At 24.4% G+C, this 27547-nt stretch overlaps 8 protein-coding genes across 8 annotated transcripts; 3 read left to right on the forward strand and 5 right to left on the reverse strand.

Annotated features, from left to right (window-relative positions):
- Positions 1–395: 395 nt before the first annotated feature.
- FG379_001800 (clathrin heavy chain) lies at positions 396–6335 on the reverse strand (the record flags this gene model as incomplete). The annotated part of the gene is made up of 1 exon (XM_067327403.1): positions 396–6335. One exon carries the CDS (start codon positions 6333–6335, stop codon positions 396–398), a length of 5940 nt encoding a protein of 1979 aa, XP_067184834.1.
- A 721-nt stretch (positions 6336–7056) lies between these two features.
- On the forward strand, positions 7057–7554 carry FG379_001811 (centrin; the record flags this gene model as incomplete). The annotated part of the gene is made up of 1 exon (XM_067327414.1): positions 7057–7554. The coding sequence occupies one exon, from the start codon at positions 7057–7059 to the stop codon at positions 7552–7554; it is 498 nt and encodes a 165-aa protein (XP_067184845.1).
- Positions 7555–7628: 74 nt separating this feature from the next.
- Positions 7629–9188, reverse strand: FG379_001822 (uncharacterized protein; the record flags this gene model as incomplete). Its single annotated transcript, XM_067327425.1, has 2 exons — positions 7629–9034; positions 9086–9188. 2 exons carry the CDS (start codon positions 9186–9188, stop codon positions 7629–7631), a joined length of 1509 nt encoding a protein of 502 aa, XP_067184856.1.
- Positions 9189–9487: 299 nt separating this feature from the next.
- On the forward strand, positions 9488–13273 carry FG379_001833 (uncharacterized protein; the record flags this gene model as incomplete). The annotated part of the gene is made up of 1 exon (XM_067327436.1): positions 9488–13273. One exon carries the CDS (start codon positions 9488–9490, stop codon positions 13271–13273), a length of 3786 nt encoding a protein of 1261 aa, XP_067184867.1.
- Positions 13274–13643: 370 nt separating this feature from the next.
- FG379_001667 (uncharacterized protein) lies at positions 13644–14924 on the reverse strand (the record flags this gene model as incomplete). The annotated part of the gene is made up of 1 exon (XM_067327270.1): positions 13644–14924. One exon carries the CDS (start codon positions 14922–14924, stop codon positions 13644–13646), a length of 1281 nt encoding a protein of 426 aa, XP_067184701.1.
- Positions 14925–15708: 784 nt separating this feature from the next.
- FG379_001678 (uncharacterized protein) lies at positions 15709–18309 on the forward strand (the record flags this gene model as incomplete). The annotated part of the gene is made up of 1 exon (XM_067327281.1): positions 15709–18309. One exon carries the CDS (start codon positions 15709–15711, stop codon positions 18307–18309), a length of 2601 nt encoding a protein of 866 aa, XP_067184712.1.
- Positions 18310–18532: 223 nt separating this feature from the next.
- FG379_001689 (uncharacterized protein) lies at positions 18533–19210 on the reverse strand (the record flags this gene model as incomplete). Its single annotated transcript, XM_067327292.1, has 1 exon — positions 18533–19210. One exon carries the CDS (start codon positions 19208–19210, stop codon positions 18533–18535), a length of 678 nt encoding a protein of 225 aa, XP_067184723.1.
- A 552-nt stretch (positions 19211–19762) lies between these two features.
- Positions 19763–27412, reverse strand: FG379_001700 (uncharacterized protein; the record flags this gene model as incomplete). The annotated part of the gene is made up of 1 exon (XM_067327303.1): positions 19763–27412. The coding sequence occupies one exon, from the start codon at positions 27410–27412 to the stop codon at positions 19763–19765; it is 7650 nt and encodes a 2549-aa protein (XP_067184734.1).
- Positions 27413–27547: the final 135 nt, after the last annotated feature.

Here is a 27547-nt window from a genome sequence, read left to right on the forward strand (position 1 = left end):
TTATGTAATTAATCAAGTATGAAATATCTAGATAGTAGGTGTCAAGTATATAAATAAAAAAGTGGTCATGTCTAAACAAGTCCATTGATAATGAACATCCGTAAATAAATATAAGAGAAAAAAAAGAACTTAAATAGTGTCTACTTATAATATAGTATTTTTTTCATTGTCAAAAGGCGACTTTTTTTACTTTTTCAGTTAATGATTTTGTTTTACTCGTATTTTATTTAATTATTATGTATGTAAAAATATGAGTACATGGTTCCTTCTATTCTATTTTCATTTAAAATTCAAGGTATAATACTAGTTTATGAAATAGAATGTTACATTATCGAATATTTAAATAATATAAAACAATGCCATACGATATAGTTAATATTTACATTACCGATTAATTAAAAGAAAAATTGGTTACTATTTTCAATTTGACGACTAATATTGTTATTACTATTGATATTGTTATTATTCATAACGCTATCGTTATTTATATTACCAATAACCAATTGTTGATTATTTATATTGGTATTACCTGAACCAACGATATCAACGGCACAATTAGAAATACTCTGAGAATTTGATATGCTTGGATTCCCACCACTAGAGGTTGTAGTTGCAGTAGTAGCATCATTTAAATGAATAGATTCAAGCTTCTTTTCAAGTACTTCTATCCTATTATTCATATCCCTTATATTTTGGATAAAAAAAGGAACTGTTATGTCCAGACAATTATGCTTCCAAGCCAATTCTAATATTACATCAGGACGTAAATATTCATAACATGTATATAAGCAAGCAACAAAATTATCTTTCTTATCATTAATTAATAAGAATTCAAGTAAATCCTCAATAAGAGTGGAATTGCCACTTTTATATACAACCAGTATAGCCTCATCAATAAGCATCTCTTTTTGACATATAGACAACGCTTGTTTGTAATTGGAATTCTTGTTAAGTAGATTAACTGCAATTTTCCTGAGTTCATTTACAGGATGATTCTCTAATCTGCTTGAAAGACTAGCTTGGTCATAGTTATCACAAGTCGTTATTAATTTCATTAACTTGTCAACTTGTACTTTATCAATGTACAGATTAATTAGTGATTCATTTACTATTTGTATATTTTCTTCATATATTGTTTCTAAGAAGTTTTGTATTATTGATATATCATAAATTTGATTGCGATTTTTACCTTTGAAATCACTTGGACCACTATCATCGGTTCCCCTAGTCGATCCACCATTAAAGTACTCTTGAATAAATCTTGTACATATACTTGATATGTCAAATCTATTAACATTATTTGCCTTGTTAATATTGGAGTTGACTGAAGATTTTGATGGAGAATTGTCTAACAAATCGCTTTTAGTTGGTTTAAATATACATATTAGTAAGTTGTTAAGTAACTCAGGATGTTCATGTAAATAAAATGTCATTGACTTGTATATAATGTCAACGTTAGTTACATTTTGGAGTATATTCAAAAATTCATCATCGCTCCAAGCAACGTCTGAATGATTTATAATGGCTAATATTGCCTGATCGTATTCTTTATATTGCATATAGAGGTAAACGACTTCTTTCCAAAGTTGTCTTTGTTCACATATTCTTGTTAACTTGGGTATATTTATGCGTCCTGAATGTTTAGAACAATAATTCATCAATTTCTCTGGTGTGTATTTGGCGTACAGTATTCCTAATTCAGTAAATAAACTTCCATGTGCTCTGTCCGTATTTTGAATAGCACCTTCTAATAGTGCCAATAATTCATTAGTCATATTTTTTTTCTCGTATTCGCTTACAACGTCTTCACAGTAGTCAGGATAAACAATTATGTTTATTCCTGCTTGATATGCTAATTCAGACTCACCTATCTGCATACAGACTTGTAGTAACTCCTTCCATGTCTTCGGAGAATTGGCTTTCTTAGCACTTTCTAATGCGTTGTTATAATCTTTCAATTGAATGTAACAGCTAGTTAAACGTGAATAATTTGGTATAGCCTGATAAAATATAATAGAATACTTGTATACATTCTCATCCATAAGTCTATCACCTATTTTCTGTAATTGAACTGTATTTATACCCTGTAGAAATGCCTGTAACTCATCAATCATTTCTAATTTTGACATACAATACGCGAGCTCGGTATCTATGATTGGATCTTTTGATATTCTAGAGTCCTTTACTCTTCTTATCATTTGTAAATATCTATACAAATCGTTGTAAGATTCATTATTTAGACAATTTTCAATCACTTGACGGTAGTCTCTTGTATTTTCAGATTTAATAAAACATTCAATCGCTTCTTTGCATTTACCAGTCTTTAGATACTGTTGACCTAAAGTGTCCCAGACGGAGTTATCATTACAATACACTGCAAATTCATGTACTTTTGAATAATCCAATCTATTTAATTGATCATTGGTTAAAATGCTGTCATCAAAATCATTTACTGATATTGCTTCATCCTCATTTTTATCGTCTTGCAATATTTTTATTTTTGCCATTATAAGTAATGTATCTATGGCTTCACTGTTAAATGAAAATTTTTTATATATTTGAAATGCTTGTTGAGGTAAATTATGTTCCATTGCTACCTTAGCAACTTCTTTTGCATCATAGTTATCTAATCTCGAAATATAATCATCCAATCTTCTCACATCTATTTTGATTGATGTAAGTAATAATAAATTTTGTAAATTTTTATTTTGAGAAAACTCTGAATTGTTTACGTGAAATATTATCTTATCTAGTAATTCTAATAAAGAATTAGGTACATCTGCATTTATGAATGCTCTTATAATACAGCTTATTTCCTCCGGTTTGTTGTAAAACTCAGGTAATATTGAAGATATAACCTGATCTATAATAGACTGTTTACATTGCTCATTTATTGATGAAGATGTTTTACTTAGTACTTTGTTCCATAAATTAAGATCCTGACGTTCAACCAGATAACGTGCTAAAAGTCTATATAAGTCATTTTTATATGTAACTTGTATAATTTCATCATCACATTGTCCCCAGGCCTTTCTATACGCTATATATGCTAGATATGGATCCCTATCTTCACAATAATCACCAATTATTTTAGAATCATAATAAGGATTAGTTTTCAAAAAATTCTCTGAATCCTTATTCATATCAATATATATTTTTGCCAGTGCATTATGTAGTGAAGGATCTTGATAACCTTCTTGTACTCTTTCCTCTAACCAATTTAACAATAGTTTTAGTCTATTTCTATTCTCAGCTTGTTGTATAAGTTCACTAAATGAAAATGAAGAACCAAGGGTTTTAATTTCTTGTAATAAAGATTTGACTAAATCCTCTGATCCATCTAGGTCTATTAGCGTTCCTATCACAAGGGGCGTTTGGCTTGGATTTATCTTTAATGTGTATACCTGAATATATTTATATAGTGACATGTGATATAGATAATTTACCAATTCCTCAACTCTATGATGCAAATCACACACCCATATTAATGGTCTTAGGTCATTCATTTTAATATTTTTGAAATATTCTATTACCTGATCTGGATCATAGGATTGTGGAAAATCTCTGCATATTCTTTCAGCCTCTTGTATCTGTCCTAAATGAATCGAGGATTCTATATATTTAAATATAATGTATGTAGACAATGAACCACCATTACTACTTGAATTTGAATTGTTGGAGTTAGATAGTTTATTTGTCCCTGTAACTAAACCCAATGAAACTTTATTTCCTGCATGCTTCTGTGAATCAAAATTATTGCATCCACTAAAAGAGGACAATGGAGTTTCTATCGATTCAGAAGACCCCACTGTAGACATATTCGTATTTCCTGACAAATATTGAGATAAGTTAGAACCTATTACATAATATATTCCTTCCCATATGTTTTGTTGCTCAAATAACGTTATTATGTTCTCAATCCCTATGTTGTCTATATTTTTTATACATACTTGTATAACGCTTTGTAATATCGTATTGCTATTATTTGTATTGCTCAATGCTATTGAACTTATATTATTACTCGCCGTCGTCATTCCATTATTTGTAATACTATTGTTTATACCACCTGCGCTACTACTTGCATTTATTGAGTTGCTCGTATTTTTGCAAACTAACAATAATTCTTTTAAGCAGTCAAACCTTGTCCTAGGGCTTAATTTAGATAAATAATTTGCCAACCAATCTGTATTTAAGCTACCACATGCAACTCCTAATATTCTTCTTATGTCTTTCATATCAGTAAAATTTTCCAATGAACGTTCATATAAACCTGCTTTCTCACAAAGAATAGCAATTGAATGTTTATCAAAGTGAGTGAATACATCCATTTGAAAAAGTGCTTCTGCTACTTGTGGTGCATGTAATAAGTTAAGTTCAAATAATTTAGTTTGTAAAGCAGAATCTTCAGGTCTATTTCCCTTAAGATGATCTAATAATATTGATGTTATTTCCTTATACTTTCCATGTGATGTAAATATGTCCACTATTGATGACTTATCTATGTTCAAACCAATATCTTCTATATTATTTTCTGCTGAATTAATGTTATTGTTCGGTTGAAGTAAAACAGTTCTTACAAATTCCACCGTTCCTTCTACATTATTTGCTATCAATAAACTATTTAATAATGACCTTATATCTGTTGTTATCGTTGGCCAATTTGAGGCTTTTTGTTCCTTAATAAAATTAATAACTTCACTATAACTACCTATACTTATCAACGTTTGCAATATTTTTGTTGGATTTACAGGGTTACACTTGTTATAAACTTTCAACGCTAATTTTTTATCTATTGAATTTGAAAGAAGAATGTCACCCAATTCTTCTGAAAAAGTTAATTTCTCTTCATTTACAAGTGACTGAACAAATAAATTGGGATTACTTATGGTTGTAAATTCTGTCATGTAAGAATTTACGCACTGCGAAAATAACAACCGAATACATTCTATACTCTCAAATTGGTTTAGCGTGTGAAATTTTAATAATGTAATAAAATACTGAAATAAAACTTTTTGACTCGAATCTACCATCTTAAAATGATTAAGTGTTGCCGGAGTTCTCAAACTATTACTTTTATTCAATGAGGCTATTCTACTTGCACTTAAATAATCCATCCTCTTAACTGCATCGTTAAATGCACTTATTGAATGCTCATCTGTACCCTGATAACCATATCTTTTTGCCCATTTAGTTAACTCGCTATTGTTAAACAACTCGGAGTTTGATTGTAAATATGATACTATATTCAAACTATTTAATGTTATATGAAGAACTAAACCTTTCTTGTTTGCTATACATATCCCATGAGAACGGCTAGGAGAACCCAAAAATATTGCGTCCTGACATACCGTACTTGTGTATATTAATTTATTTGATGTAGGTTCAACCACGTGAAGTATACCACCTCTAGTTATTATAAATATTACACCAAAATAATTTGATACATATGTATATATTGGAAAATCAAAAGTTCCAGAACCTGTTTCCGAGACTGGTAAATCTATTGTCGTCTTAAATGGTGTATATGTTTGATTAACACCATCAACACCACTTCCACCCCTATGTCCAGAAATGTCCATTACATGGAGCTTTGCATTTTGTTGGTCTTGTCTTTTTTCCACAAAACATACAATAGATGCAGGTGTATTTTGAAAATCGTCGATTATCAATTCGCCAAAATTTCCTGAAAAACCCTCAATTAATTGCTGCTGGCGTTTTTCTACCGAAAACAACTGTAATTGGCCTTGAACTGTTATATTTCCAGTAGTTTCACATGTAACGGGACAAAGACCCATCAATAAACACCATCTTTGTGCTGAATCTGTCTGATAACCAACTATTTGCGTTGAACCACTTGACAATTTCCCTGCCCTCTCAAATATCTTTATTGGTATTGTATTTGAAACTCCTAGTTCTATTGTCCAATGATATACACCCTTATCACCTATAATAGCTAATATCTTGGGTGAAAGCCATCTCCAATACACAATTGATTCTGGAATAACAAATGCTCCTAGTTTTTCTTTTGTATCTAAATTAAATATTTGCAATGTACATCCACTTTCTTCATATTTACCTCTAACTACTAGTATATTTTCTAATGGATGAATCAATGCACTTTCTGCCTTCATTGGTTTCTTATTCACATTTTTTGTCTGTGTATCTATTACAATAATATGTGAACCACCATCTAAATTAGTTTCTTTAACACCAACATACTTATCACCTTCTAGTGTCAAACTACCGAAGCGAAAACACGATGAATTAACTCCTAATTCCTCTAAATTAACCAGAATATTTGTTGTTACAGGGATTCCGCCTCCCTTATTCTGCATTATTTATTGATTTATTACTATTTAACTAATAAATCTTTATTTGTATTAAAAAAAACTGTGTACTATTATTGTTATTTATCACTTGTTTGTGTTTAAATATTAATAATACGTCGCAATTCTTATCTTTATGTATTAATTTTTATTTTATGTAATTAATATAGTACTATAAGCAATAATAATATACTTATGTAAAAAAATTATTAATGGGATCTAATTTTACTTTTTCTTTTGTTTTTCTTAATCAGTATATTACTGCTTGTAAATACCTTAATAGAAACATAAATTATAAATATAAATACAGATGAAGAATGTATTACTCCTTATCAACAAACGTGATTAACCAAACGTATATGTTTATATTAATTATAGTTATACCTTATGTCTTACTCTACCATAAATTCTCTTTTTTTATTATTTATTATTCATCCTACTCCTCTTTCTTTTTTTTTCTCATTTTACCATAAAAGATTTAATTTTGAGGGGTACCATGAGCGCCTTCTTCATTGGCGCTAACATATAATAACATGTAATAATTGTGGGGTTCATATAAAATAAAAAAAAGTAAATTAAATAAACCACATTCAATATAGGAATAAATTGTTAGGTTACAATAGTATATACATAACAATAGCATAAATAATAAATATAACCATAGTAATAAATAAGTAAATAACGTATAATTTGCTTTTAAATTGAAATATTTAACAATATTTAGTTTAAAATGAGAAAAAGAACTTCTCCAACAAGGAAACGAGGTAATGAATGGCCTGGACTAACTGATGATGAAATAGAAGAAATAAGAAAAACGTTTAATTTATTTGACACTGACGGCTCTGGAACTATAGATCCAAAAGAAATGAAGGCAGCAATGCAAAGTCTGGGATTTGAGAGTCAGAATCCAACAATGTATCAATTAATTGCTGATTTAGATCGCGAGGGTTCATCTGCAATAGATTTTGAAGAATTTTTAGATGCTATATCATCTAAATTAGGTGACAAAGATAGTCGTGAAGGCATACAGAAAATATTCGCAATGTTTGATGACGACAAAACCGGCACAATTTCACTTAAAAATTTAAAAAGAGTAGCTCATGAGTTGGGTGAAACTATGACAGACGATGAACTTAGGGAAATGATCGAAAGAGCAGATAGTAATGGTGATGGTGAAATAAGCTTTGAAGACTTTTACAGTATAATGACTAAAAAAACATTTGTTTGATTAAATGATGAAATAGTTTTAGAGAAAAATTAGTTATTTACTAAACTACATTAAATAACAGTTATTTTATTAGCCTATTTATTATTTGTAATATATTTCGTTAGTACTTTTGGTGTTTTCTGATTAATTTTAATCCCGTTATCCCAAATGAAAGATGTAAAGTAAATAATTAATGTAGATATAGATACACCAAATAAACTGTAAACAAAAATATGATTGGGTATAAATTTATAATTTAACTTTGTGTTTGAAGCAAGTAAAAATATATAATACAGGTCTGATTTAAATAACCAAGACGAAGATAAATTTGTAATAAATATGATATTAATTGCAGAAAATAAAACCGTACCAATGTTAAATATTATAGAATTTAATGGTGTTTTCGATTTTATCATGATATGTATAGGAAAACAATAACATAATTTTTGTGCAAGTATATTCCATGTAAAGCATACGTTTATACTTAAATATACCGGAAGTATAATGGAAAAAACTATAAATAATAAATTTATAAATTGATTACCAGAATAATTAATTGTTTTATTAGAATCAAATATTAAATTAACGATGAATATAATAAATATCGATAATGATAACAATAAACTAAAGAACAACAAAATTAATTTTGTTGCTAAATATATATAGTCTTCACTTTTAATGTTATAACCAGCCTCAATATTTTCAAGATATGTATTTAATGATATAACCTCTTTTTCATATTTACGTATTTTGTTTTTAATATTTCTTTTCATATTAATAGACAGAATAAAATTTGATGAAAATATGTTTCCACTTGTATTTTCCAAGAAATTATCATATTTTTTTTTTAACTCTTCACCTTTAATAGAAAGTAACTTTGATATTTCAAATATTTCTGATATTTTATGTTTATATTCATCTTTATCCAATTTTTTAGGTCTGTTTTGAAATGTATATAATAAATATAATGGAATTAATACGCATCCTACACCTATAAATAAAACATTATAAACATAGCCAATAAAGAGAAATAATGATGTAACTGATATAAAAAATGAGCCATTTGTATGTAATATATTATTAGTACACTCATTTGATAATACATAACCCAAATTAATTAGTTCACTACATGTTATATTAGAAACAGAGTTTATAATTATTTCCCTAAATACACCATAATTACCACCTATAAGAGTCCATACTATGACCATTACAATAAATGCAAGTATATATGGTGTATATGACCTTTTTAAACCTATTCCCGTATCAAACTGAGTTTCATAATAGAACATTGAAAATGGGAATAATACTGAAATAAATAAAATATCTGTAACTAATATAACATTAAATAATATATCAATATTAACAGTTCTTTGGTCTTGACTTCCAATTATTGGGTATTTGTTTAATATACTTATAGGAACCAGCATAAAATTTAGCCATAATAACTGTAATCCTGTTAAAATTAACAATCTTGAAAGTAATGTTTGTTTAAAAAACCCTAGCAATTTATCAGTTAATAATAGAAATAATTAAATAAGCACTAACATACCTCTTGAATCATCCTTATCCTCAAAAATATAAAGAATTCGAAGGCTTATAAGAAATGTTAATACATTATAGACTATAACAAAAGAAACTAAAATGAAATCCATAAATAAATATCATATAAATAATCAACCTATTTACAATCTATTTAGTGAACAAGTGCTTACAAAATATATATTTTCGCTTTAATTGTATATTTACGTCATTTGGTATTTGGCGCCCTAAAAATTCATGAACTGTGTACCGATTTGATGTGCATTACCCACAAACTAATATAGAATATATTACTTGCTTGTTTAATTTTTCAATTCTAATTCTGATTAAATAGAATTATATAATTATAGTCTAAATTTTTTGGTAACAAACATTTGTTTGCGAGTCTTATGCTGTTAAATTGTCTATAAGAATGAATAATATAAGTAAAAAAAGTAGAATAAAGAAATTAACCTGTGAAAATGAAATGACACAAACTGAAGAATATTTAAGCAATGAGAATGATATTAGCTATAATCAAAGTAAAAATGGTACACTCGTTTCAATAGAGTTGGAAAATTGGATGAATATTAAAGGTCCAACAAAATATTATTTTAATCAAGGCGTAAATATGATAATTGGTTTAAATGGAAGCGGAAAAAGTAGTATAGCATGTGGGATTGCAATATCACTAGGTTATGATACACATATATTAGCTAGAGGTCATTTTTTGTCATCTTACATTCGTAATGGAAATAATTATTGCAAATTAATAGTAACAATAGTTAATGAAAATGAAACAAATAATAATTATGTGTCGGTAGTTGAAAGGACAATAAATTTAGTGAATAGTGATAAAATAAAATTTAAAAATACAAATAATCATTCCGAAATAAGGTCTTCATGGAAATTGAATGGAAAAAAAAGCTTAGAAAAAGAAATAGTACAATTAAGAACAGAATTAAATATTCAACTGGATAATATGTTAACATTTTTAGCTCAACAAAGAGTAAGTTATTTTCCAACCCAAACACCTAAACAGATATTTGTAGAAACACTTCAAATAATATCAAGTAATACACCAAATAACTCCAAATATAGTAGTTTAAAGAGTGAAATAACTGAACATGATTTTGAAACTAATAATTTATTGAAGATATATAACAAGTTTGTTGAAATATCAAATAATTCTAAAGATTGCAATGCGATTATTCAAGATAACAATACAAAGTTGAAGCATTTGGAGAATGAAATATCTAAGTCTAGAAGAAATGAATCAAAATATATACAATATTTAAGAAGTAAAATGGGCTTGGAATTAATTAATTTTTTTAAATCACTAAATGATATAAAAATAGATAAAATTAATTTGAATAAATTATATAAAGAAAAAAAAGATATATTAAACCAATATAATAAAATAAATGATGAGTTACAAATATTGATAAATGATAATGATAAAATAAGGGATGAATTGAATAGATTTAATGTTGAAAAAAGCAATTTAATAACAAATATTCTAAATAACTTGGAAAATGAACATAAGAACGCGATGAGTAGCATAGATAGATCACTAAATTATTTGCAAAATAATGTTAAAGATCCAAATATAGAATTAGAAAATTATAATAATAAAGTTAAAAGCACAAAAGATGAAATAGAGAATTCTAAAAAAATGGTATTAAATTATAAAAATTCTATTAATAATGAATGGATAAATAAACTTAAAGAGTGCGATTTATATTCTGATGACAAGAATTTATTTGACATTGAATTAGCAAAGGAAAAGAGAAAATTATTGGGTGAAATCGTAAGTGAGCTATCAACAAAATCACTAAAATATGAAAGAATAATAAATGAGTATGAATTAAATATAAATAGATTAATTAATAAGAAGAATGACATAAAATCAAATAATCAAATATATGGAAAAGATAACTATTTCAAAAATGAATACTTAAATAACGTGGATAAAATGGCATTACCACAGATGAAGAAAGATAATATTATAGCATTTTTAAGATTTATGAATGAGAATTCAAATACTTCAAGTAATATAAATGCTAATAATAAAGGACTAATGCCAAATAACGAAGTACTTGGGCCAATAGGAAGTTTTATAACAGTTAAAAACAGTGGCCTACAACCATTAGTTGAGTATTTTTTACAGCAATTTCATTATTATTTTGTTTCTGAAAGAGAAGATGTAAAATTATTAACTGAAAAATATAAATTAAATGTATTAACATTATCAAATTTTAAAAATCCTATATATCCCAAAACAGACTGTGAAATAAAATCTCTTGGAGTAGATGGTTTTCTACATGAATATTTAATTTTGAATAATAAATCAATGAAAAATATATTATATCAGATATCACCTCAATTTTATACATGTGCTATTATAGAAAATCCCGATTCAATATCAAATTTAATTGAGGATGAAATATTATATAAGTTATCAGATTGGTTAAAAAAAAACTACGATAAACGTGATAATATTATATCAAATAATGTATATTTATTTATAAATACAAAAAATAGCAATGGAATATTGTATAAATTAGTTACATCTATATATAACCAAAATTCAAAAACAATATCAATGATCAAGTTAAACAATAAAATGAATACAATATTAACGGACAAATTACTTCTGAAAGATAATAGTGATGAAAATGTTGTAAAACTTGAATTAAATAGTGATCTTATGAGAGAAAATGAATTAATAGACGTAGAGATTAATAAATTAAATATTGAAATTCAGAAATCGAGAAAGGAGTTTGACAAAATAAAAAGTGAATATAACAACAAAAGATCATTGTTGAACATAGTGATGGAATGCATAACTAACATTCCTTCTATAAATGATAAAATAAACAAATTAGAAAATAGGATTAATATATTAAATAATGAGTTAAATATAAATTACCCAGTAAGGGAAACCATAATTGAAAAAAATAAAGAATACATAAGAAAAGAAATAATCGAAAATGAGAATAATTCAATAGTTAATGTGCTCGATAATATATATAGATTATTTATAGAGATATCAAAAAAGCACTTTATTAAGTGTTCAGAATTAAATCGTGAAATACAAAAAAATAATAATATGTTAAATCAAATTCAAATTCAGATAAAAATGAAGAAAGATGATATAAAAACTTATGAAAATAGAAAAATTGAATTAAATGATGAATGTAATCATCTAGTTAATAGCCTAAATATGAAAATGGAAACTGTCATCGATTATTACTTACAATTTTATTCAATATTTTGTTTATACAATAAAAGATACTTGAACAAAGATAATAATTTAACAAATGAAGATATATTTGAATATATTCATAAAAAAAATAATTTGAATACTTTTAATGAAGATGATATTAACAGTAAATCAGACAATACAAGGAAAAATGTACCGGGAATAGAATACATTACTTCAATATTAAACAATGATAACAATAGCAAAGTTAAAAAAATACCTAATTTTTGTGTCGATATAATATACGAAATATCATCAGAATATGAATTAATATCAAGTAAAGATATTAACTTGAATCAAATATTAATAGATACATATAAAAATAAAAATAAAATATTTTCAAATAATAAAAAGGATGAAGCAAATGACAATATTAAATCTTTGTTTGACTTGTTACTAGATAACTCTATATATAAACTTAAATATGATAATTTATTCGAAGAAGTATTAAAATTAGAAGGAAAAACACATAAAACGAATTTAGAAAGAGTAGCTGAATTGGAACAAGAATATGAAACACTTAAGAAAAATAGCAAAAATTATATAGATAGAATAGATTTATATAAAAATAACGTTAAGTTATATTATAAAAAGTGGATAATTAAATTAAAGTTTATTGAAAAAATAATAAGTTATTGTTTTTGCACATTTATGAAATTTATAAATACTAGACATGATGGTAAAGTAACAATACCATTTATTGATCACTTTACTGAATTTGAATCAAAAAATAATAATAATGATAATAATACATTCAACATTGACAAGAAAATTGATTTATTATTTGACTACTTTACAAAGAAATTCGAAAGTGATTCTATAATAAATATAATGGTTAGATTTGGTCCTGATGAAGATCTTAGGTTGTTTTCATCAAATTCAATTTCCGGTGGTGAGCAATCACTATGTACAATACTATACATATTATCACTACAGGTTAGTTTTTTCACTTGATAATTTTTTTCACTAAACTCCAAACTGTTATTTATTTCATAATAGGGTTTTTGTAATGTGAACTCATTTAAGTTATATGATGAAATCAATCAGGGGTTAGATAATTCAAGAGAATTAAGGCTAATGGAACTATTTGATATACTTACAAATAAGGAAAAAACAAAAAAATTATTAAGTAATAATGAGTATATTAATGATAAAATAATAGATAATTATGCAAATAGCCAGATTATAATTATAACACCACATATATTTCCAGGAATTATATGCAATAATTTTTCAGTACATTTTGTATTGAATGGTCCAGGTTTTATGGTAAATTTATAAAATAAATTTTTGGATTATTATTATTGTGTTGATAATATTATTACTACAAATACTGGCCAATTTCTAATGTCCGACTTATATATCTATACCAATCAATATTATCCTGAATTCTCAATATAATAATTCCATTGACACCGAATCTCCATGTCAAATTAAAGGCGTATGATATTCTTCTAATTAAACTTGCTAGTTTAGGTTTTATATTATTATTAATGTAGTTATAGTTACCCAACCCAACACATATATATAAATCTACATAATTACCTTTAAAATTTTGTTGTGAAACATAAAGTTTATCACTGTTAATTAATTCCTCTTTATTATCATAAACTAGAAAACTATTTTCAAAATTAACATTTAATTTAAATTTAAGAATCATAGTAATGCAAAAAATAGTAACACTTAATGCTTCATTTCTATTATAATTATGCAAATCAATAAATGTAATATTATCATTCTTACTATCCAATATAAAATTTATAAAGTCAATGTTTTGTAAATTGAATATTTCACTATAATAATCATTTTCTATTTTTTTTTTCTTTAATTTTATTTTGTTTAGTTTATTACTTAGCTCTTCAGATTTAATCAATTTATATTCTTTTATATTTGTATTATTTATTATTTTATTATATTCGATATTTAATTTACTTATAACATTGTTTGTATTATTTAATTCATTACGTAACTTAATTACTGCTTCTTTTATTTTATTTTTATTAATATTGGAGTTATCTATTATTCTTATGGGTATAAATTTTGATTCAATACCAGGCCCATCTGGTGGCCATAATTTATTTTTATTTTCTCTAATTTTATACAATTTGTCTGAATTAAAAATTTTATCCAAATATTTTTTTAAAAATTCTATTTCATTGCTTATTATATTTGTTTCTATATATATTAAATCCCAAGGTCTTTTTTTAAGCTTAATTATCAATTCATTTTCTAACTTATTTAAAATTATTTCGTTAATTGACTTTTTATTTTGTATACATACATCTAAGTATGACATATTGTATTTATTATCTGTATCAAATATGCTATTATCATTATTGTTAATAAATATCTCATTATCAACACTATTTTCAGTATTTGTTATTTCCAATAACTTATCAAAAAGTTTATTATGCACATCTATCATGTCGCTTAAATAATTATTTAAATCTCCACTATTATTATTTTTAATCTTTGAATCTGTTTTATTATTAAGTATTAAGTTTTCTGATACTATAATATCAAATATATCACTTATTATTATTTCAGGGATATCTTTAAATATTTCTGACATCTGTTTAATTACATCTTCACGTCTATACTTCATATTATATATATATATAATTTTTTTTGTAAAATAAACTATGTAATAACTCAATTTATGTATATATATTCATGTTTCTCTTCTCAAATAGACAAAAATATCATATTAACGCAAAATTTCTAATTGAAGCATTTACGAGGCAAATTACATTTTTTCATGAAACATTATACTTACTCAATCTTATTTCAACAAATCAATGATAATTTATTGTTTTAAATATGTTGTATTAATTTTGCGTTAGTAAAAATTGTTTAGAATTATTTTGTCAATGTTTAATTTAAGCCTACATTTTAACTAAAACTTTATTGTCATTTACATTAACCAAACAAATTTAAAAAAGGAAAAAGACCCGCCTATTATGTTACATGTGTAACTAGTATAATGGAGTGTGAGAATAGTAAAATTGACATTAATGACATTAATAAATAAAAAATGACTAAAAGAAATTTAATATAGAATAGCATAACAATAAAAATAAAGTTTCAAAATTTTCATTACCAAAGAAATTATTTTTAAAAATATAATTAAAAAACTAGGTGATTAATTTATTTCTATAATTTAAAACATATATTTACGTTAAAAATTAATAGAAGTGATACAAATATATTGTTTAATATGCTTCTAAATAAATTTGCATTAGTGTATTAATTTAATTTCATTGAATAAATTGTTTTTTATGCCTAGAACTTATAACATTGTAAATAATATATCATTAAAAACAAATATGGTGTTTAAATATTAATATTTGAAATTATATTAGATTATTAGTGTAAGTTAGTGCAAAAAAATGTTATCAGTATTAAAGTATTTGAAGAAAAAATCCGTAAATTTTAGTTTATTTGAAGAAATAATAAATAATAAAGACGATGTATTTGAATTAAAAAGGATAATAATGGAAAAATATAAGCTATTAATTAGAACAAGTAAGAATTCAATTGAAAATATACATGAAAAGATATTAGTTGAATCATCATTTGTAAATAACAAATACTTCTTGCCACCACTGGTTGAAAAGAGCAATTACAATAAAAAATTAGAAAATTTAGCGAATGAGGAAATATATTTGTTGTTATTTATTGTTTTATTTACTCCATCACTAACTATAAATGAAAGAATAGAATTCGGAATAAACGATATTTATTTCGAAAATGATATAAAAAATAAATATATGTCAATGCTGGGGAATGTAGTAGATAATTTAATATTGTCAAATAAACAAAAAAATATGATAGTAAAATGGAAAAGATTGAGTAATAAAATAAAAATATTTCCAAATAATTTTGTGTACTATACATCATCAAACATAATACAAGGTTTTATAGGTGATTGCTCATTTATAGTAGTATTATCGTTGTTATTAGAACACGAAAAAAAATATAAATCGAACTTATTAACAAATTTAATAAGTCCAATAAAATTATTTGTTAAGAGTGAACATAATGTTGATAAAAATATTAAAAAAAATGCAATGAGTGATTTATTGTGTTTATATTCATGTAAAATAATATTTAATGGTATTTGGAGAAATATTTATGTAGATGATTTAATACCAGTAGACTCAAATGATAACTGCTTATTATCTCATTTCGATGACAATAAATATTATGGTATAACATTGATTGAAAAAGCATATTTAAAAGTAATGGCAAATAGATATGATTCAGTAGGTAGCAATCCTGCAATTGATTTATATTATTTAACCGGTTGGATACCTGAAACAATTACGATAAATTCAGAATCTATTAAAAAAAAGAATTATTTTGTGAATTTATGGAATAGAATAAAAACTCCATTTAAAAATGGTTTATGTTTAATAGCTCTTGGAACGAATGATTTGAATAAAAACAATAATTTAATGAACAACGAAAAAAAGTATCAATATAACAAAGCAAACACAGAGGAAATATGTGATAAAACAGGCTTAGTTACTAAACATGCATATCAGTTACTAAGAATGGCAGAAGTATATGACCATAAAAATAATAATATAATAAGGATTCTATTAATTAGAAACCCATGGGGTAAAATTAGTTGGAAAGGTAAATATTCAGCTTACGACAAAGTAAATTGGAACAGCGAGCTATCTGAACTACTTAACTACAACTTTAGTCAATTAGTAGATAACGGAATATTTTGGATTGAGTGGTCTGAAATAACCAACTGGTTTTCACATATATATTTAGCGTGGGACCCGAATAAAATAGCCAAATTTAATTCAAAATTTCATGGTAAGTGGAATACATCACTACATAATACACTATTAAAAGATGATTTGCACCTATTATACTTTTATCCACAATATAAAATAAGTATTGATTCAAAAAATATTAATAAGTTATTCAAAAATAATTCAAATAACAGGTTGTGTATTAATGATAATAATGATATAAAAGATGAATTTTCTGGAAATTGCAATTATAGCCTATATTTTGATTCAAGTAATCAAACATTAAGTGAAACAACAAATAATGCAAAAAACAGTATATTTGGTTGGTTAAAAAGAAGGATAGATAATGAATATATTGATGAAAGTACAATAAATAATATAGGAGATATATGGATAGTGCTAAATAGACATATAGACAGTATCGAATATAACTATAAATCTGAAGAAAATAATATTCCATATATGTCAATAAGCATATATAGAGGAAAAGAGAGACTTGTAACACAAGAACGGCTTCCAATAGTGCAAGGAATATATAGCAATGGAAATGTTATAACATTTAAAACGAATATAAATAATTTACTTAGAGAGTATGAAAGTCACAGTTTTGAAGATAACAAGGAGTTTATACTTGTAATAACGCAATATGAAAGTAAAGAAAGTTTTAATTACACATTAAATATTTATAGTAATATTGAAATTAACATTAAATTAATTGACAATATATTATTAAACAACTACATAAATGATATAAATAAAATCAACAACTCATACTGTAATATTAAATATTGTGAACTTAGTGGAAAAATATTCACTTCTAATCAAAATGAAAGGTACTTTATTAATTTGTATTCAGATAAAAAGTTACATATTAAACCTATTTTAAAGAGTAAATCCTATTGTCTAGATGATAATTTTGATAATGGTACTAATATTATTAGTAATAAAATTAATAACCAAAAATATATATTATTAATTCTGTTAGAGACTAAAGAGTACAGTGGTGAATTTAAAATGAGATTTATTCCTGAATTATATCAATTCAAGGATAATATAAATAAATTGGGTTCTAGTAATGACTGTTATTCAAACAGTAATTGTAAATACATTAGCGCCATTTGTACAAGTGGTACATATATACTATATGTTGATTTTAAAGATAATAAAAAAAAACCTAAGAAAGGTTTATTTAAAATTGTTATATATTTAAAGAAATGTTAAAAAATGTCTAAATCTAAAATATATTAATTTTTTGCATAATATTTAACCAAAAAAGTATTTTACATTTAAAGTGAATTCATTAATTTTTCTTTTTATCATAATTATTAGTGTTAAACATATACTAATATAAATATTTTGAATTGTAATATTTGTAGTCCTGATTTTTTTTATTCCTACTATTGAATGTTTTAATATTTAATTGTGAATATTAATATTATTCACCTTAATTAGGTATTGGCTCAATAACTTCAATAGGTTTATTATCTGGTGTAATATCAGCAGGAGAGGCAATCAAAGTTTTGTATTTAGCTGCAAGTTGTCTTTTTGATTCCTGACATATTTTTTTAACAGTCTCTTTAACACAAGTAGCACCAAGAACAAATGCAGATTTGCCGTATTTATTATTTAATTCACTGCAAACCGAATTAAATATATCATGGCAATTATAATCTTTACATGGAACACCATTTAAAAATAACGCACTGGTATTTAATAAACTAATAAAAAAATTAACACAAATTTGATTAAATGTTTCTTTAAATATTACACTCAATTCTGGCATTTTAAGTTTTTGATTTGAAGGTATTGTTAAAGCACATTTATTCATCAATTCTAACATTTCTTTGTTTATTGTATTTTCATCTAACCAAGATTCTGGTGACAACAAGAAAGTAATGCATTTGGTATAATCTGTATCTCTAAATCCCAAATCAATATATGGATTACCTGGAAATAAACAAATACCAAAATTACTATTTGCTGATTCCTTTTGAAGCGTCTCTTTAATATCGTTATTTAATGCTTCCAATGATGGCTTATGAAATATAGCACCCATAACACCTTCAATTCCATTATTAGCATTTGATGAATTTTCACCTGATTTCCTAGATTCAGTCAACATTTTATTTACCGAACCAGATAATAAATTTGAGCCAAAAAGATTACTTCTTAATCTTATACAACTACACTTATTTATTATATTTAAATATATTATCAATTTAAATGTTAATATTATTATTTTTCTTTTTTCTAGTTTCATTTTACTTATTACTAATTTTATTCTGTTTCATCTTCAAAAACATGATATTTATAATTATTCATTTTGTCGTAAAGGTAATTAGATAACAACATTTATTAGTTAATCGTGTAAAATAAGACTATTTCCTAATTACTTCGGCACATTATAATAAAAAGCAGTATTAATCAAATCAAATCAAATGATAAAAATTGTAAATCAAATATACGGATTTTTTAGCTGGTTTGTTTAATTAATTAACTAGTTTATTAGGAAATATATATTTCCAAGATTAATTTCTTTATTTTTGTATAATTAATGCTGTGTGCACAGTTGTATAACTATTACACAGTAACAAAACCAAACCGATTAATTAAATTTGAAAAAATGGTAAACAAATAAATCTGAAATGTTAATATTGTTATTTGAAAATTAATTTTATAAATTGAAATTCCCATTATTAAAGTGAATATTATCATTATTATTAAATTGCATTTGAGTAATATTATTGGTGTTTTTTTTACTGTATTGAATACCATTAATTTGCCCATTTAAATTAGAACTAGTATTAATTTTAATATTATCATTTGTATTAGGTAATTGTTTTAAATCTTCTAACCGAGAATTAATATTGTTAGATTGATTTATCGGTACACTTTTATATTGTTTTGAGTTGTTACTAGTATAAATGTATTGTTGATTGGTTTTGTTATCTGGATATAGGTTATTAATATTGTTATTTCTAATTATATGTTGACTTGCAATTTGTTGTTGATTATTTAATGGGTAAATTTGAATATTATCTTGATTTTGTGTATTGTTTTTACCACTATAACACTGACTTTGATTTATTGAACTGGAAGAATAATTATGATTACTGTTTATGTTACGAGTATCAAAAGAGTTGTTTTGATTAAACATATTATTTTGTAAAATATGTGAAAAAGTTGAGTTATTTTTGCCGAATTTTTGATTTTGTTGACAAATATTAATTTGATTATTATTCCTTTGAACAAAAGGAGGATTAATAACGTGATTGTGGCATTGACTGTGATTATTGTTACCACCTTGAATAGATGAATAAGATTGGATATAACTTTGATTTTTATTATTTGAAGAGTTGTAAGAATCAGGAATTGCATAACCACGAGTACCACTATTGTAATTACTGCCAAAATGATGATGATGATGATGATGATGATGATGATGGTGATAATGACGACTATTATTACTATTATGATTATTATTAATACTATTATTACTATCATTGCTGTTATTGTATATGTTATTATCACTATTATTGATGCTACTAGAATGTGAGTGAGTAAGGGCATTGTTATTTAAAGGTTTATTTCTTATCAAATTATCATATTGCATTGATCTTTGATTGTATTGGCTATTATTATTATTATTATTATTATTATTGTTATTAATATGATTACCATCATTTCTGAAATTTGAAAATTCGTCATTTGAGGGTGAGTAAATAATCCGATTATGTTGTTGAATTCCCGAGGGAAGTGAATTTTTATTAATATTTCCAGTAGTAAGGTTATTGTTTATGGGTAAATGTAATTCCTGTGTAGCGTGAATATAATTTTTGTGAGCAACAACCTGACAATTATTGTCACTGCTAAGGTTATTATTGTTATTAATGGTATTGACATTATTTATAACACCATGGGAATGAATTGCATTTTGAAAAGTATTAATTTTGTAACTATGACAGTGGTTTGAAGAAGTAAATTGTTTAGTGTGGTTAGAAATATTGTTCTGAATGTAACTATTAGAAGAAGGTATAACAGTATTACTATTATTTATTTTTTGATGATGAATGTGGTTCTTATTTTGAATATGTTGTGGGATATTTTGATGATTTGAAGTAAATTTATTCGGGTCATGTGAAATTTGTTCACTTATTTTTTGCCCATTTTGAATTTTAACAATATTGTTAATTTTGTTATGCATTTCAATATGTTGATTTTTAAATGGTGGATTATAAATTTTAACCTGGTCAGTTAATGAAGAATTTACATACTGCTGTAAAGGTTTATTATGAATATTATTAGCACTGTTATTGCTTCGATGAAGATTATTATTATTTATACTACTGTTATTGCTAATACTATCATATTGTTGTTTTTTTATCTGTGGTTCATTGTAATCATCTTCATCATCTATCTCAATAACATCTTGACTGTAATTTGTAGAATTAATCATGTCTTGAGATTTTGATTGAGGTTTTATTTTATTTTTCTCTGTTGAAACTTTATCAATCGATTTATTATTATGTTTTTTATTAATGGATAAATGATTATTTGAACTTGTAACGTTATCGATATTTATATTGCCAAAACCTTCTAAATTGTAACTTAATGAAGAATCTGGTAAATATTTTGATTTATTTAAACCAAATGAATGAAACTTAACTAATTCTTCAAAAGGAAGGTGAAATAATTTGTCTAGTATAATTGACAATATAGATAGATGCGGTGTTGTTTTTATTGATGGAAACAATTTACCTGCACTAAAACCATTTATTTCAATATCATTTATATCATTTACAGGTATGCTTCTTATGGACAAAAATATATCGGCATAATTATTTTTTGTTACATCCAATTGAAAGTCACAGTTGCTTTTAATATTATTGTTACTGTTACTATTACTATTGTCATCATTATCTCTATCACTATTATTAGCACTTTCATCATTTAACTTCCATATTCTATATATCAAGCCCTTTAAAAAATATGTCTTTTCCTCAATTTTATCAATAGGTACAAGCACATCATCATATTGACAAATAATATCAACATATATCGGTAATTTGTTTTGTAAGGATAATAGTGGATATTTAAAAAGCAAAGATACATCCTTAATTACCATTAATGAGGAACACAAGGCTACTGTTATTATTCTGATCAGTGTTCTTGACGAACTCCTCTTGCCAATAAGTAATAAGAATTGTCCGAAAATTTCAAATTCAGATGATATAGGACTTGTTAATAGCTCTAAATAATAAGATTTACTCATTAATATTAACTTATCAATGTTTTTATCTCCATTATTAATATTGCTTCTGATATTTTCAGGAAAGCATAAAAACGGTACTATTATATGTTTATTATTTAAATTTGTTGTATTAGAATTATAATAATCGTATTTATGCTTTTTATTATTAATATTGTTTTCTTCCTCAATTTGTAACTCTGAATACAATCTTTTATTACTTATACTTTGATGAATTGCATTACCATACTTACTATTAACACAAATGATATTACTGTCATTATTTTTTGATAACGTATTTTTGATTTCATTGCCAAAAAACTCTAAAGATAAATTTGAATAATAATTATCATCAATTAGTATTTTTGGTATATCATATTCAAGTGGCCAATATAATTTTTGAGTGTTCTCTTCATTAAAATTATATAAATCACTGTAATTAACTTGATCGTAATCGGTAATATTACTATTGTTCTCTGCAAGAATTTTATCATTGGAATTTAAATCAAGCGAGTTATTATTTTTATTGAATTTACAAATATTAACAACACTACTTTTATACCTTATATATTTTGGCACATCAAAGTACATTATTGGGTTTTCCCATCTTCTATTGAATATAAGAATGTGCCTTCTATTTACATCAATAGTAGAGGTTTTGCAATAAAACCAAGTGAATTCAATTACTGGCTGTTTAATATAGTAATTATCAAATTTAGAAGATCTTATAATATTTTTTTTATTTTGCCCTGACCAATTAAGTATTGGCTGTTTAATATTCTGTAATAAGTAATGATAATATTGAATATTATCATTATCATCTTCCTCATCATTGATGTAAATTATACCGTTTACTTCATGCACATTGCTATGATTTGTATTACTACAATTTTTATTGATGGTATTATTGCCATTATTTTTATTGACATCATTGCTTTTATTTAAAATTTTTGTTTTGATATGGTTTACTAGGTTATTTATTTTTCTTTGTGTAACTCCAGATACTATTGATATGTAAAATGATAAAGTGAAAAATTGTGACAAAGATTTAATAAATCTATTAAAAAAATGACCTGGATAATAATATAATTCATTTTCTTGGAGTTTTTTTGTTTTGCTATTATAGTAATTCATATACAAATTTAATCTATTGTAATTAAAATAGTCTAAATTTCTTATATTGTCAATTGAATCATTCAATATATTTAAATCAACTTCATAACATGAGTTAGAACTTATAAAATCATCCAAAAGCTTTTTTGTATGATTTATTACCTCTTTTGATTGTTTTACTACATTACCATCATTTTGTAAATTTAATACGTCATATAATTTAATTTTTAACTTAAAGTGTACTTTTTTATCTAATTCAATTAGCAATAATATTTGCATTCCTATATCTCTTAGTCCAAATGATATTATATACTTATCTATGGCAAGTATATTCTTTAGCTTTATTGTATTAAATGAGTCATATGAACCATCAAAGTCATTTATTAACAACTCATTTATTTTCTCATTATTTTTGTATTGCAATATTGAAAATGTTATCATGATCTCATAAGTTTTTAATAAATCCCAGTAACACTCTATTATTCCTTTATTATTTTGAATGTTACTTTTATTATTGCTCATTACATTATACAGATAATCTAATATTAATTTAATATAAAGTTTTATGAAATAATTATTCAATATTTTGTCCAAAAATAATACATTAATTGAATTATCTATTAAATAAATACTTAAACTACCAGACTCGTAATTCAATAATTTTAATAATTGATTTACCAAGTGATCACCAAATAAAAAAGGCCAAGCAATTACTTCTATATCTAATTTCCATGGAAATATATTTATTATTTTAAAATCACTCCTTTGAATTGGAGTGTAATAATTATAAAATTTATTTGAATTAATATATACATCATTATTATTTGGTATTGTGTAATAACCTAAATATATTGTTTCTAGTATTATGTGTATAAATTTGAGCAATACTCCTAAATTATATAGCAAATCGTTTAAATTATTATCACAATTGATAAAAATCAATGATATTTTATCCACCAGTCCCCACTTGTTTAATATATTATTATCTTTATTGGACAAATTTTCATTCATTAAACTACTACAACTGTACTTAACAAAGTAATTGTCTGACAATTTATGAATATTATCTCCTGTGCTACTTTTTTTACTACAAATAAATGGTATTGGAGTGAAACCATTCATATAAAAAGTATTAAATTCACTATTTTGATTTGTTTTTATTATTAGCTTATAATAATAAAAATTTTCATTAACTACATCGTCTTGAATTTCATCTAAATCATTATTTTCTTTTTTTTTGATTATCTGCATTTTAAATTCAACTTTAGGATTAACCACGTCACATTTATATAATTGAAACAACAAATCATATTCTTTTATGTTATTATCATAATTGCTTACAATACCATTATTATTTATTATTGAATACAGTTTGAATGGAAAGAACCAGGATAATATATCAAAATTATTCGTAGCATAAATATTTGTATCTAATGCATCATAATAAATATTATTTGCGTTATTACCATTTGTAAATACAACTTTGCTATCTTCATATTTGCTATATACATCATAATATACATTCTTTTTTATATTTTGTATTGATTCAATAAATTTTATTATTTCGATATTATTATTCACATAGTTTGAATAAGTATTGTTTATGCGTAATATTAATAAATCCTCTATTATATTTTTGTTTTCATTATAATCTTTATCAACAATAATATCTGTCATTTCTAAGTCAAATTCACCAATTATTACTTTACCTTTAATATTATTAGTAAAGTTATTGTAGTCTAAATTATTGATACCAAATATTTTATAATTTTCATAGAAATTTTCTATAGTAGTAATTGTATAGGGATTATTACTCATATAGAATAACTTTATTAGTTCTATAATATTTTTTTCTATATTTATTCTTATATAAATTATTTTTAAATTATCAACTTGAGGATTTACATAAAAAAATAAATCAAATATATCCAATTCATTCCTTTCGTTTATTTTATTCACACAACTTATTATTGTTAATATATTATCTATTACTGTATTTAAGATTACCATCCTATTATTCATTTGTGACGTATTATTTTTAACTAGAATATGTTTTTTATTTTCAATATAACTGTTGTTTTCACCTATATATGAGTATTTTATTGAATTTTTTACATTTTCTGGAATATTTGTTATGTGTATCCAATTGTTCTTAATTATTAATTTATTTCTTAACTTTTGATATTTTGTTAATTTAATTAAATATGGTAATACTTGCAACAAAAAATTAGCGTTGCTTTTTATACATTTAATTAAATTTTCATAATAAACTGGGTAATCTCTCCAAATTGATTGATCAAAAGTTAAATCCTTAATTAATAATGAGCCTGAAAATATGTCAAATTCTATAATATATTCACTGAAGTCATATATATTAATTAATATATAATTTCCATTTTTACCTAAGGTTATTTTTATATTGTTTATATTTTCGCTGTTTATACTAATTACATACTCATTGTTAATTAACATATTGTAACACAATTCAATTACAAAATATCTCATTATTTTTGATACGTTATTTAATATTTTAGATAAATCTAATACACATTGACTATTATCCTTTTCCAAATTACATAGATACAACCAATTTACATGGTTTTTTATTTTATTTAATATATCAACTATATCGTCATTAAATAAAGTCGTATTATTTATATACAATGATAATGGCCATAATATACAATTTATCTCTCCATTAGGAAACATTAAAAATCTTAATATTATTTCTTGATATCCAACTAAATTTTTACTCTTGCTATATAGAAAGTTTTTTTTTTCTTCCGATTTATTTAATTTGTATTTTGACAATTTACTATAATTATCTGGGTTTAAAATCAATAAACTAGTATTTAAATCAATACTACTATATAAATAAATATCTAAATATTTATATTTCAAATCATTAAAATGGTACTCACTCATTTCTGAGTGATATATTCCACACATTCTTTCTTCTTTAATACAAAGTATAGATTGTTCCAGCAATATTTCCAAAACTATCTCGCCTGTTATTGTATTTGAAAGCTTAAATATCTCACCAAGTATATCTTCATTGTTCTTTTTATCATTCTCTAATATTCGTATCTCATTCATAATTCTGTCTTTTTCATATTTACTATTACTATCACCATTGTTATCAACTATATTGTCTATTAATTTACTATTTAAATCTAACTTACTTTTTATCATATTCGCTTTCTTATTTATTATATACAATTTTGCCTGTAATATTTCTTTAAATGATCTACTGTGTTCTGTATTTATTTTATAGTAATATGAAAGCTCTGGTATTGTTATTCTGGCATCTATTATTTGCCATTGCTTTAAATCTGATATAATTTTAATCAAAAATCTTGATTTTTTTTCTATAATTATTCTACCTTTATTTACACTAAAATTAACATTGCTTGATTTGATTATATCAGATTTTTTATATTGAACCATAAATTCATTTTTTAATCTCCTTTCTATATCTTCTTTTTCTACATCTGTTAATTTAGGTATTATTATTTGTTTACCATTTTGAACAGCTAATTCATATAATAAACTTGGAATTTGGGAATAATCTTTAAGTTTTAGCATATCAATAGATGCTTTTATATTCGGATTTGGACTTCCCATTATTGTCAATGCTGGAAATAGGTCGTATGATAATTTTCTTAATTTAAATCTCAAAGATAATATACTCTCTCGTTCCTGTATTACTCTATTTATATCTTCTAATATTCTACTTAAGTTTCCTATTGCTAGCATTCTTAAAAATATTTCTCTTATTTCTGCTGAATATTCCCACAGACATGTTCTAGCTTCCTCCTGTATATTCGGATCAGTTGTCGATCTTCCTATTAAATCCAAAAACTCGCTATAACTATGCTCAATTATTTGTCGTGAAAGATATCCATATGATATTGGAATAAAAGATTTTTGGAATTCTTCAGTTTCTTCATTTGTAAGTCTCATTTCACCGTTAGTGTCAACTTAGAACAACTATAATATTAGGAACACGATTTCTTTTATGTTCTATTGAGCTTATATAAATAAATAAATATATATATATAAATTATTTATTTATGTTATTTAAATCCTGTGTTTGTT

The sequence above is a fragment of the Cryptosporidium bovis genome, assembly GCF_009768925.1.
Source record: "Cryptosporidium bovis isolate 45015 chromosome Unknown contig_25, whole genome shotgun sequence".
NCBI classification, from domain to species: domain Eukaryota; phylum Apicomplexa; class Conoidasida; order Eucoccidiorida; family Cryptosporidiidae; genus Cryptosporidium; species Cryptosporidium bovis.